The following is a 13,307-nucleotide window of genomic DNA, read 5'->3' as shown; positions in this document are numbered from 1 at the left end:
CATGCTGGAAACTGTAGCTCTGTGGGAGTTAAACTACAGTTTCAAGGATCCTTTAGGGGGGAGCCTTGGCTCTTCAACTGGTATTCATGTGCTTTAAACCTATGGCGACCAAAGCTGCATCCCTAGAAGGAGGGGTTGCCCTTGGCCCTTCTATCAATGCCTCCCTAAGTCAGCAAAAGTTTTTTTAAAAAGTTCTTGTGGTGGAAAAATCGCAAACTGTATACTATGAGCCGGATTTTTTTTAGTGACTTGCATTGTGCACCTTGTCCTTCCTTGTTGTCATAATAACACACCCGCCCCCGCTTTTGTTGAGGAATGGCAACCCGACTGAGTCGCCGCCGAATCTCCTGCCAGGATCTGGGCCAGGTGGACTGCGATGGCTGGCTCCTTAAGAAGAAAGACCACGGGGGCTTCATGGCCCAGAAATGGAAGCGGTTTTGGTTCGTGCTGAAGGGTCAATCCCTCTACTGGTACAGCAACCCCAACGTGAGTGCATCGTAGGTCGCTAAGTATTTCGGAGAGTCATGGATCACCAAAGGGTAGCCCTGTTCGTTGTTGTCGTCGCTGCAACAGAGCATCTGTCCACGTTCAAGCTGTTAAATCTACTTTCCCCTCATCTGAATTGGAATGGAATAGTCCACACATATTTGAACTTGTATATGAGGAGCAACTTCTGTCTTTTTTGTTCATATCAGTAGATGTTCGCTTTTGTGTTTGTCCCTGCCTTCTAATTTCTTGACTCCTTTACAGTGGTGCCTCGCAAGACGAAATTAATCCGTTCTGCGAGTCTCTTTGTCTAGCGGTTTCTTCGTCTTGCGAAGCAACCCTATTAGTGGCTTAGCGGATTAGAGCTATTAGCGGTTTGGCGGCTATTATAGGCTTAATGGCTATTAAAGGATTAGCAGATTAGTGGCTAAAAGGATATTAGCGGCTTAGCGGCTTAGAAAAAGGGGGGGAAAGCGGAAAAAAATTGGAACACTTGCAAGACGTTTTCGTCTTGCAAAGCAAGCCCACAGGGAAAATCGTCTTGCGAAGCAGCTCAAAAACGGAAAATCCTTTCGTCTAGCGGGTTTTCCGTCTTGTGAGGCATTCGTCTTGCGGGGCACCACTGTATTCCAATTAAGTGCTGATGCGGCACATACACTTTCCCCTGACCCCCTGCCAAGGAAGTGCGCAAAAGCACACAGTCAGGCAAGTGTAAATTCCCAGCATACACCTCTGTGGTTTTCTGGTTTTGTGCAAATTTGAGAGCTCCAAAGAAAAAATACATTTTTTCCTTCTTATTTATGTATTTATGTAATACTTTCTAATACCGTCTTTCTGCCTAGGCACCCAAAATGGCTTACAGTGTTAAAATACTAAAGCAAATGAACGCTATAAAACATAAAATTGGTCAGGGGAGGGAGCAGTCTGACTCTGGAGCTGGCCCCAATGTTGTTTTTGCCTGCCTGCCTCCCTCTCTTCTTACAGAGCAGAGAGTGTCCTATACAACATTCAAGATACAATGTACAGAGATGGGCAACTATGCTATGGGATATGGGGGGCATGCAAAGGGGAGTAGCAGGAAGTGACAACTGATCCACCAACCACCAAAACAAATTGTCTGCAATCCTGAGTGGAGCATTTTGGAGCACATTTCCCACCAGCTTATCAAATTATCTCCAGGGCAGTTCACAACATAAAATTACATGATAAAAAACACAAAATGATTCGTTCTCTGCTATTGCTAGTTGCATCCAGGTTGCAACTGGTCAGTTTCAGTGCAAGCTGAAGGCCATGCCCATGGGAGCTGGCTGCATCTCTATGATCATGGATGATGGGCGCTGTGGTCCTGCAACGTCTGGCAGTCTGCAAGCTCCCCTTCTTTGCTTTATAGCTTGCCCATGGAAGGTTAGGAGCAGCCTGCGGGTCCTACAGCTTTCCCTTGCTTTCTGTAGTAGAAACCTGTTCAGCATTCCTGGGCTGCCGCTTTATATATGAGTAGCAGCAAGTGGAGCCAATCAAGGTGTGAAGTGCTGCTCTGTTTTAATTGGTGCTTTCCCTTCTCTTACCCCAGGACGAGAAGGCTGTGGGTTTCATCAATGTGTCGGCGTACAGACTGGAAAGCAAAAAGGAACAGAAGAAGAAATAGTGAGTATGTGCAGTGAGCCTGATGGGTGGCTCTGGAGAGATCTTGAACATTGAACAAACAGGGGAAGCTGACTTCTACAGTCAGTCTGCTGATCCATCTAACACAGTATTGTCTACAAAACCCTGGGTTCCCTAGAGGGATGTGCACATCATAAATCCAATAATTCACTGACTGGCAGCAGCCCTCTGGGGTTTCAGGCAGGAAATTTTTCCAGCCCTTTTGGAGATGCTGGGGATTGAACCTGGGAACCTTCTGCATGCAAGGCGGATGCTCTTATCACTGAGCTACAGCCCTACTCATAAATGAAAGGGAAATGCATCCAGTAGGGAGAAAGAATGGCTAGGACCAACTACCCTCTGAGAATCACCCCAGCGTGGGGTCTCAACTAGCAACAGTGTAAGATGCTTACTGTTTTTGCTTACTTCACCTACTTATTGCTTCCTGTAAAACATCCTTGAGCAATTTTATAATAAAAACATCAGTGGTATATTGTGGAATGTGAAACAGGGACCTCAGGTGTCTGATCTGGTTGGGAGGAGGAGGAGGTTTGGATCCCAAAGAGGGCTGTCAGAGTAGAGTTCAGCTCCCATAACAGAGTTCCCCAAGCCTGACATCGTCCAATGTGGAGCCACTTGCAGCACCTCCACCTGTCAGCAGGGAGGCTTCCCCTCCCAGGGTGGTGTTTGGGGAAAAGTCTGACATCAATCTGGCTGCAACTCCACTCCTGACTCCCAAGGATGTGACAGTGTCAGCACTGGAGCAAACAAACCTCACAAATCCAGCCTACATGGAGGAATAACATTGGTTTGCCCAATCCCGAGGCTCTAGGTGCAAACTGCATGAATTGAAGGGCCCAACCCACCCTTCAAAAGGAGGATGCCAGGCGCATGTCAAGTGTTGGATCAATGTCTTACCTCCCCCTAGCCAGGGCTTGTTCTCCTCCTCTGCACTTCATCTGTTTGTAGTCTGTATAGCTGTGTTGGGACGCTGTATTGATTTGCACAATAAAGCTTTCAAAATGGACATAGTGTAGAGCCCAGTTCCAGGTCTAAGGAGAATAGAGCCCAGGATAAAGGGGAGGAATATGCAAAGCAGCTTAGTGAGGACCGAGCATGCTCAGTGAGCATGACTGACTGATGCATGTGACGGTCGTCATGGGAGAAGGAAGAGGGAAAGGAATACCCTGGAAGACAGCTTGGCTGAATGGCACCCTGAATGTGAGCATTCCATGCTGCAGCGCTCTGTTGCAGGTCCCACTAGTCCGTCATATTGTTCAGTTCATCAGTCATTTTATTCAAGTTCTTGGACCATAATTCTATCACTCTTTCATGTGCCTAGAATAGAATGATCTATCTCAGCATATCCTGAGCCAAAGAGGTTGGGAGAGTGAAGTTGCCCACTGCAAACATTTTCAAGCCTTGACACACAACTGTAACCATGCAGATTTGTAGCTGGGTATGGGCAGGCCTTGCAAAGAATCATGGGGAATTCCACCACAGCCACCTTTTCTCTTTTTCTGCAGTGTCTTCCAGCTTACCCATGAGAAATACAAGCCCTTTATCTTTGCAGCAGAGACCCTGGCTGACCTGAGCATGTAAGTAGCCAAATGGGAGTGGCCTGAGCAATCTCAGGTTCCACCCTAGAAGCAACTTTGGGGACTGATGCGTCCCATGCTAAGTTGCCTCGAGTAGTGTTGCAATCCTTGACAGATGTTGCTTGATTTCCCTAAAGGCCTCACTGCAACCTTATTGTGAAGGGCCATAAACCGAGAAAGATGACCCTAGTCAAATTCCAGCCAGGGTTTGCACAGAAAAACAAAAACTGTGAAGAAATCTAGGGAGTATCTGTTATCAGCTGCTTCAAGCTGACAAATTCCTGAGTCTGTGGCTCTCCAGCAAATAACCAAATACAATTTGGGGAATGAAGTCATCAAGGGGAGTTGAGAGGCAAAGCAGCGTTAATACTGCAAATAAAAATATCATATTCAAGTAGATATTTGGTTTTAGTGATTTCATATACCGCAGTGAGGAAAATTGTCTTGAGCATCTGGGTAAATCTCAAAACAGACTGTTTCTCTTTCCAGGTGGGTCAGCCGTTTGATAACTTCTATGATGAAATACACTCCAGTCCATAAATCTGTTCCACATAGTCAAGAAGGTGGGCTCTCAATACTTGTTTCAAAATGTTTATGTCTCAACTTTGTAATTTACAAAAATCACTAAAATATATCCTTGAAACAGCAGTATCAGATCTATTCCTGCATTTCAGGGGGTTGGACTAGATGACCCTTGGGGTACCTTCCATGATTCTATTATTCTACTAGGAGTGCCTAAAATGCATTAAATTGGGTGCCTGGCAAGCATCCTGGGATGTGAGAATTCCAGAGGCAGGAGAGTGCCCTTTCCACAGTTGCTGTCCACTTCTGATAGAAAGGTTATCTGCAAAAGGGCTTCTACTTCATAAACAAAACCTATTCAGCATATTCTCTCTCTGTAAACTGAAGGAACTCTATTGCCTGTGATTCCTAAATCCATCTTGATTCCTAAATTCAGGTCCAGAGATGTTCCATTTGGTTTTGGCAGGCAAGAGTCAGTGTTGTAGGCAGCGCTGAGCTACTTCACCAAAGGTCCAACACTTGGTTCATTTCTGTGTCACGCTAAGCCAAACCGTGGTTCTCAGAGAGATCACAGCCACTTTGCTCCTCCTCAGATCCTGCTCCTGTGAGCTTAAGCCATAGTTCAGCAGGCATACGGTTTGACTTGTTCCAGGCAAACCACAAGCTGCAACCAAGGTTTGTTCTTGGGTTTACAGTTCATGGTTTTCCTGGAGGAGGCAACCCACAAGATTGGTTTGGGACGCCACACTAAGCTAAACCATGGCACAATTCATAGGAGCGCAGCAGCAGCAAGACTGAGGAGAGGAGTGCAGCAGGAACTCATGCGTTCACACGAAGCCATAATTTGGCTTTGTGTTATGTGCAAACTGGTCCTCTGAATAAGGCAGCTTCCTCCATTTCTGTCTTGGGATTTTCAGAGACACTAACTTATGTGTTTTGACAGTGAGAAACAACAGTATCACATTCTCTTTAATTGCCCCCTACAGAAAGGTAGAGAAAATATGTCTCTTTCTGGGACTGAACTTCATGGTGAATTTCATGTAATGGAATGTGATTGGACATTGAGAATTTTCTTTTTAAAAATTCCCCTTTGAACAGATTGCTACAGTGAAACAGAAGCAGAGGACCCTGAGGATGACTCTCCTAGGCATAGCTTTGATCTGGTAGGTATCTTATGGATGGATCCCTGCACCCCATAGTAAAGAAGTGTGACCCAAAAGAGGTCCCCTGTTTGAAATTTTGAGCCCATCCCCATTTACCTGAGCTATGGAGGTAAGTGGGAATGGACTCACACACTCAGTGCCTGCCAAAAAGTTGTGATAATGCTATATTGATGGTGCAGTTGAAATGTTGCTGTGGGGAATCCCCTTTTCACATCAAACGCAATTGGGGATTCTCCACATTTTTTCATTCCTCTTGTTCAACGCATGATGTATTCAAGTAAAAATTAATGCTGATGTTGATTTCCCCATCTTCCCTCCCCATCCCTTTTTCCTCCAGTTTCATGACTCTTAAATTGTGAGCCTTAGGGAAGGGGCTGTCTTCTCGCTGATATTTGCAAGCAGCTCAGGGGAGCCTTTGGAGCTGAATCGTGGCATAAGATTGCCAAAATGGGCTTATCCACCTTTCTTCTTGTCTCACTGCTTTCCCCCTGGGAAAAACTGCTCTTTAGCAGTCAATTGGAGCAAAAGCCATTTGGGTTTTCTCCGGATTGATGTTGGCTCTGATTTAGCACTAAAGAGTGGGTTCTCCCTGGGATAGGAGCAGGGCAAAACCACTCAGACATGTGAAGTTCAAGCGGAAAACCGCTCAGACTCGTGCTTTCTAGACATGGGACAAGCAGAAGGGTAGACGAGCCTAGTGATAATGAATTTAGCTCTTCTTTACTCCATTTCTTGCATGCTATAATAAAATCTTACTTTCTTTCAGCCAAAGCGGAGGGAACTGGAGAAAGATCAGCTGCTAACAGGAGCCGCAGGGAATAACGAATCCCCAAGCAGGAGTCCTCTGAGTAGTCCCCTCCCAAGACAAAATGCAGACCACAGCCCAGCATTGCCCTCTCCCACAGGTGAGTTTCACATTGCCTCCCCCTTCCAAGTTTATGTGAGGAGAAGAAAATGCAGCCTTCACAAGACAGTTCATTATTCATCTCTGTGAAAGGCTGTTCTTGTACTGGCCCTGCCCTCTAGGGCAGCAGAGTTCTAGAACGCTTTTGCTTATGGTTTTCAACCTTCTGCCTCGTGAAGATCCTTCGGGAGAAGAACTGGAGTCTTTGATCAAGTGTCTGAAGCAAGGCGGAGTGTCTCTCATTGGGAAACAGCAGGTGTTCACCCGCGAATATTACCGGAAGTCCTTCGTCAAGCGCAACAAGAACCCGGAGATCAACGAGAAGGTTCATCTTGTTCGGACCCTCCAAAGCACACTCAAGGTGGGTGGAGCATCACTTTACACTGGGGAGGGGGACATCTTTCCGCCTGAGGGCTGCATTCCCTTGTGGGCAACTTTCCAAGGATCACATGCTAGTGGTGCTCAAGGCCAGAGGCAGAAGTGGCCAGAGCAATAAATGTGAATTTTACCTTTGTACACTCAGCTAGTTTCTATCAACAGTTGCACACACTATTGATCATTCATCCCTCCAGACAGGCAGGAAGCATGATCAGAGTTCAAGAACATGTTCTGCATAGGCAGAAACACTCAAGGAATGTGCAGAACAAGGTCAGAGAGGGGGGGGTGACCTGGGGAGAGGAGGTGTAGCATGGAAAGTGAGGGGTGGACTAGAAGTCAGGTGTGGGGAACCTATAGCTCTCAAGTTGTTGCAGAACTACAACTCCCGTAACCCCGGGCCATTGGTTATGCTTGCTGGGGCTGATGGGAGTTATAGTTCAGCAAGATATAGAGGGCCAAAGGCTCCCCACACCTGTGATAGATACCACAACCAGCATGGAAATGCAATAGGCTGGCATTTTCCTAAGCTTTAAAATCCTTGCAGTTCTGGGCTTCAAAGACTTAAAAATAAATTTAAAAAGAACAGTGCATCAGCATTAAAAATGGGACCTTCCTTCCTCCCTCAGGCAAAAACAGCTGAACTTCAGCTACTTGATATTCTTCTGGATGACTCTGAACTGACCTCTGAGAAATTCAGAGCATGGAAAGAACAACATCAGGAGTTGTACCAGGAAATCCAGTCCTGGTGGGCCAAGAGGGTGAGCCAAGAGGATGGCGCAAGAACAGACTATGTGTCAGACTTCAACCCAGAGGACGCTGTTGTTGCTGCTGCTGCTGCTCCTCCATAAACTATTTTGTCAGCAGGATATGTGCTCTGTGGATATTACCTTCCTCCCTGTTCCCATAAACAAACTCAGATGGTCCTCTCACCCTAGAGAGAAAGAATATGAATGACAAAGAAGAACTTCTTGCTGAACTGAGAGATTAGGAAGATTGTTTGTTGTCATGGCGGGCATTTTGATTTCATCTGGGTTTATTTTTTTAAAAGAAGACAGACACATGTTTCTGACAGTGCAAAAGAGAAGCCTGACCCAAGGGAGCAGGACACTAACTGCTGTCTGTGGACCAACATCTTGAAAAAAGCTGAAAAAGCAAGATTTTAAAGTTGCTTTCCGTAGCTTTGTTTCCCTTGAAAAAGTTATTCAGAAAGCAGCAATTTCACTGACACGTTTCAAGTTGAAACTCTTATGTGTAATTTTAATAACTAAAAAGGCATCCTAGCAATGTGTGGTTTTCAGTTTTAAATGACCGGTGGTTTGCATCAGGAACTAGCTTGGGTGGGATAAGCATATGCAAGAATAAAGAATACTGGCTACATGTACTATTAAACTGCAAAAAATGCTCTGACAATATATAGATTCAAGCCTATCAAACATGTTACTTTGCATATATCTTCAAAATGATGGCTTTCAAATTGTCCAGTCCCAAAACAATGAAGTGTTACGTTGAGCTATAATAAATCAAGTATTTTTTTTAGGACAATGCTTATCCTTTTTAAAAAGAACACTTTTGGAGAAGTATCATCTCCTGCAATTCGAATACACCCTTTTTATCTTGTATTTATATCAGCTTCCAGCATGTTTGTGTTAATTATAGCCATCCAAATAGATTTCCATTTTCAGTGGGCCCATGTAGGCTTATTTGGCAGAAGCGGCTGTAACGATGAGGCTGTAATGATGCATAGATAGTGTCTGGCAGGACATGTGCTTTAATACCCCGCAATGTCCCTGTTGCACAGTCACTGTAGGCATTGTGGGAAATCGGCTGATTGGTGCTGACAGCAAACCCCACTATCCAATCAGGAGCACATTTTAAGGCCCCTGCTTTTTCTTTTATAGCCACAGCTTTAGCTGCCCTATACAGGGGCGTAGAAAGGGAGGTGCAGGGGGTGCGGCGTACTCCAGGTGTCATCCTTGAGGGGGCTGACAAAATGGCACACCGTGGGAGTCGGCACTTACCACAGGGCCTGGCCTGCAGCACGCCCAATCCACGGGGCTCTCCTGGGAGCGACGCTGTGGCCTGGGGCCCCGCGCTGCCCGAAATGGCAGCATGGGGCTTGCATCCGCCATTGCGGCGCCCCCATATGCAAATTGCCACGGCACCCCCGCATGGCGCACCCGTGGGCAGCTCGCCCCACCCCCACCGCTCCTGGTGCCGAAGCGGCTAGCTACGCCCTGGCCCTCTACTTGGTCACATATGTCTTGCTCATTGGGCTGGAGATTCACAGAATCATAGTTCCCCCGTGCTGTTCCAGGGTATCTGGGTTCAAACCCCACCTGCCCCTTTTAAAACTTTGGGCCAGCTGGTTTACCATAGACAAGACCAGGAACAGTGGTTACCTATCTGTTCAAGGAGTTTCCTCCTAATTATTTATGTTGCTGCTGGAATTATGTATATTTTTTGCCAGGAGCTTGTATAATTTAATACGCCCTTTTTGTGTTGGCTGTTTAAAGTCCTTTGTTGATCTTTTTGCAAGTCACTGCATTCTTTTAAACAAAAAAGTAACTTCAGCTTCAAAAATAATAAAATATTTAATAGGGATTTGTTGCAAGATCAAAAATACTTGCAGAATACTTTTTAAAAAAACAACACCCTGTAAGTGCTGAATGATAAATATTTGTTTCCGACTTCTCATTTCCTGCAGTTCTTTCCAATAAGTGGATGGGTTTTGTTTTGTTTGCTCCAAAGCTCTGCATACCTTCACTATTATCTAAACTGAGGCACCAATACAACGCTGGAGGAACAAGTATCCCGAAGACGGAACTCTTGGCATTGCAGTGCAGGATTCTATCACAAACATTCCTTCCTAGTTATTCATTGATGGGTGGAGGCAGGAAGAGAGGGAGTGGCAGTGTTAAATTACTGACCATAGTAAAGCTTAAAACCACTTTATTTCCAAAATAAACACAGAATCTCAAAAAGAATCCCACAGTCTATTAATGCTTCCTCTTAGCAGTAAGACTTTGTCAAAATAGGAAGGCTCCATAAATCTAAATCCTCAGGGAAATCAAAAAGCCAAATTTTAAAAGGGTAAAGGATTTGATCAAGATACATGCAAGATAAAGGGGAGATCCATACATCTTTAAAGAACATTCAATGCACATTTAAAGCACTTGACTTCCCCCAAAGAATCCTTGGAATTGCAGGCTCATTCCTACCCATTCCTGGGAAGTCTGTTAAACTAATATAACTATCAAAAGAAATAAAAGCATTACAATTATATAAAAATAAGTGAAACACAGTAGTGTTTTAATGAACAAAGCAGAGCAGTATAGATCCAATAAAAGAGGTGAGTCTCATTTAAAGACGAGGATAAAGAGGTATGAATCTTCAGCATGCAAGGAAAGCTATAGAATGAACATGCCAGACTCACTTCCATGGGGAGGGGTCCGTAGGTATGTAGTTTTTCAGATATTTGGGGCCTAAATCATTTAGGGCTTTAAAACACTAAAGTGAGCACCTTGAACAGAGCCAGGAAACAAACTGGCAACCACTGCAGCTGTTTTAAAACAGGGGTTATGCGAGTTCTAATGGCAGTACTATTTTGGGGAGTGCTTTTTGCATGTTGGATAGGTTTCTAAATTGTCTTCAATTGCTGACCCATGTAAAACACATTTTAGTAGTCCAACCTGAAGTTCACCACTGCATGGAGTATGGTGGACAAGACATTTTTCTTTGAGAGGGACCATAGCTAGCAAACCAGCTGAGCTGGAAAGAGGCACTCCTAGTCACGGTGGCTATCTGAGCTTTCAGTGACAGTGCTGGATCCAGCAGTACCCATGAGTGGCAGACCTGTTCCTTGCAGGAGAATGCTACCCCATCCAGGACAGGGATATGATGAGTACTGTTCATCAACGAATCCTTGCAGCGTCAACATTTCAGTATAATCTAATGTCTAGTCTAGATTAGACTTGAATTCAATTGGATTTACTCCCTGGTAAATGGGATTTTTGTCTTAATCCTCATGTTCCAGCCCTATCTCAGTATAATCCCCCCCCTCTAATTATGGTTGAAATGTGCAGATACATTATATTCTTATATCCATTACACCCTACCTGTTGACCTGCCCATTTCAGCCTTGACAGGTTCATCTCCCAGTCTTCCTGTCATGAAGCACAACACACATTTCCTGATAAGCTTTTGTATCTTCAATTTGCAAGTCATCACTGAGCCACATCCTACAAATATTTTTAAAGAGTGCATGCTACCACATACAAAGTTTGGATTAAAAGACCCACCAACCCATTTTGTTCTACCAATTATCCTGAAAGACTGAATTCAGTTCCTTAATAATCCACATAGTAGGGCATAGGTAGATTCCTTAAGCTGTTGTCATGCTCCCTTTGGAAACTTGTAGCCAGGCACATCCCAGCAAAGGTCTTGGATGCTCCTCCACTCCAACCTAGATAGACACATGTTCCAAGATGGAATTTGTCCTTATCTGGGGTCTCTGTGTTTGCAATGTTAGATAGGACTCTGTATGCCATATAGGATGTTGCATAGAGGTATAAGACTCCAGAGAGCAGGAGCAGGAGCCCAGAGCCTCCTGTAAGGCAGTAGTTTGGATGTTCAGACCACCAGCGTGTCCCCACATGGGTAAGAACATAACTCAGGAAGCCACCAAGCAGAGAGATGATAGTCAGGGCCCTCACCATCTGAACAGGCCAGGAGATAGCCATCTCCTCTGGAACCGGTTGGCATACCTTGTCTTGTATGCTGGTCATCTCCATACAGCTCTCCCAAAGGCCGTCACTGAAGGAGACATCTTGAGGGAAACCAGGTCTTTTGGGGAACTCCCGCCATTCTGGTGTTACTGTAGCTGCCAGCATCAGAACCCATCCCATGGGTGCAACCACCAGTCCTAGCACCATGGTGCCGGTTGCCATAATCCACTTAAAATGTCCGTCCTTCCTATATGAGAGCTTAAACCAGACTTGCTTTTCTCCCTAATTTTGGTCTAGCATCAGAATCCAAACTGTTGCTTAGATAATTTTAGTAGCCACATCAGCTTCATCTCTTTCAAAGCGCAATTACAAACAACTGGGAAAGGAGCTCACTTCCTAGAGGGCAAGCGTCATAGCACAAATGAAACAAATCAACTCCATTGAGTTACATATTAATGATCCTTCTATTTCTGGACCCTATTCATGGCCAGTCATAATGAAGGCCTTTAATCATTAATAAGCAACACACCAGCAGCATGCACAACAATTAATCTTGAATGATTATGCTTACATTTATAACCTAACCTGTAGGCTGAGCCTAGTCCATGCCAGGGAATCGTTGGCCCGCGTCCTCAGATCCAGAGAGAGAGTAAAAGAAAACACCAGGAAAGATCCTTCTTTGGAGGAAAGCAGTTTTATTCTCTGTGCACAGGAGACAGCCAGCAGAATAAATTCTGGAAAACTGACTGCCCAGAAAATACGCCTCTGCAGACTTTCTTATACCTTGAGTGGGCTCTCTCCCTCCTCCCCACGCCCTCCAGAAACTTTCCCAATCAACTGGAAAGTTTTCAACTTATTTTTAGCATGTCTATAGCCTTCTAAACAGCCCTCCCTATTGTTCCCTATACAAGCGTCCTGCATCCCCCCCCCTCTCCTCCCGTCTCCTCCGTATGTGTCTTTTTTTTTTATCTTGCATTCCTAAAGTAAAAAAGCGAGGCTATTTCTAGCTTACAGTATCTGTCTTATCTTGCATTCCTTCGAGGGGCCCTTTTTGCAGGTGAAGTTATTTCTAGCTCAGAAATTGACTTAGAAGATCCTTCTTAGGTACAAGGTACAAGGTATAGAATGCATATAGAAAGCAACCCTCCCCTCTCCCTTCAAACCCACAGTGGAATCAAGGAGATTGTAAAATTAAAACAAGAGAACAATTAACAGTGGAAGGTTAAAATTTTCAGTGGTTTTTCTCATTTACAATCAGCAGAGAGACTTAAGTTGGGGAAAAAAGACTTGAGGTGTGGAACAAAACAAGATGGATTCTGAGAAGTAATTGTATAAAGATGATGAACATGTTATATAAAAAATGTTTAAACGTTTGTTGAAATTTGAAATGTAGGAAGAACTAGTTAAATAATGCAGGATTAAATGAGCAAAAAGTGTTGGTTATACAGATGGAACAGTGGGAACATATACGTATAGGCAAAAGGGTTAAAATACATACTGTGCTATGTTCTAAAATAGAATTGTTACAAAATGATGTACCATTGGTATTTAACGCCTGAGAAATTATTTAGAATGTATAAAAATGTTCCAAATATTTGTTGAAAATGTCAAGAACACGAAGGGGCACTTTATCATGCTTGGTGTATGTTCAAAAAGCTAAAAAATACTTGACACAAATTGATAAAGAGGATTTTGAAAGTTAATATTCAGCTGAAACAAGAACTCTTCCTGTTGGGACTAATGGATGATATATAACCAGAAAAAGAATATGGACTATTATTTCAATATATGCTCACTGTGGTGAGATTTTTATATGCATAGAGATGGAATAATAATAATAATAATAATAATAATAATAATAATAATAATAATTTTGTACCCCACCCATCTG

The 13,307-nt window shown here is 44.1% G+C and overlaps 1 protein-coding gene and 2 long non-coding RNA genes across 6 annotated transcripts in view; 2 read left to right on the top strand and 1 right to left on the bottom strand.

Moving 5' to 3' along the window:
• The window catches only part of CNKSR1 (connector enhancer of kinase suppressor of Ras 1), a 34,563-nt gene extending 25,295 nt beyond the window's left edge, over positions 1-9,268 (top strand). For all 4 annotated transcript variants that reach the window (XM_082231570.1, XM_082231569.1, XM_082231571.1 and 1 more), the window contains 8 exons: positions 314-486; positions 2,057-2,130; positions 3,654-3,725; positions 4,215-4,288; positions 5,346-5,410; positions 6,177-6,315; positions 6,494-6,675; positions 7,319-9,268. In XM_082231570.1, the coding sequence (XP_082087696.1) occupies positions 314-486; positions 2,057-2,130; positions 3,654-3,725; positions 4,215-4,288; positions 5,346-5,410; positions 6,177-6,315; positions 6,494-6,675; positions 7,319-7,540 (1,001 nt within the window). In that variant the 3' untranslated portion in view covers positions 7,541-9,268. The remainder of the gene's footprint in view (positions 1-313; positions 487-2,056; positions 2,131-3,653; positions 3,726-4,214; positions 4,289-5,345; positions 5,411-6,176; positions 6,316-6,493; positions 6,676-7,318) is intronic.
• The window catches only part of LOC309537395, a 132,208-nt gene that overhangs the window by 116,422 nt on the left and 2,479 nt on the right, over positions 1-13,307 (top strand). The gene's annotated exons all lie outside the window — the stretch shown is intronic.
• Positions 2,140-13,239, bottom strand: LOC309537397. The gene is made up of 3 exons (XR_014221882.1): positions 12,580-13,239; positions 10,808-12,001; positions 2,140-3,179 (listed from the first exon to the last, which is right to left on the bottom strand). It is a non-coding gene; the product is annotated as an uncharacterized lncRNA (long non-coding RNA).

The sequence above is a fragment of the Podarcis vaucheri genome (assembly GCF_965113315.1).
Source record: "Podarcis vaucheri genome assembly, chromosome: 7".
NCBI classification, from domain to species: Eukaryota; Metazoa; Chordata; class Lepidosauria; order Squamata; family Lacertidae; genus Podarcis; species Podarcis vaucheri.
The sequence above is the reverse complement of the archived record's forward strand: the minus strand, read 5'-3'. Positions and strand labels throughout refer to the sequence as shown.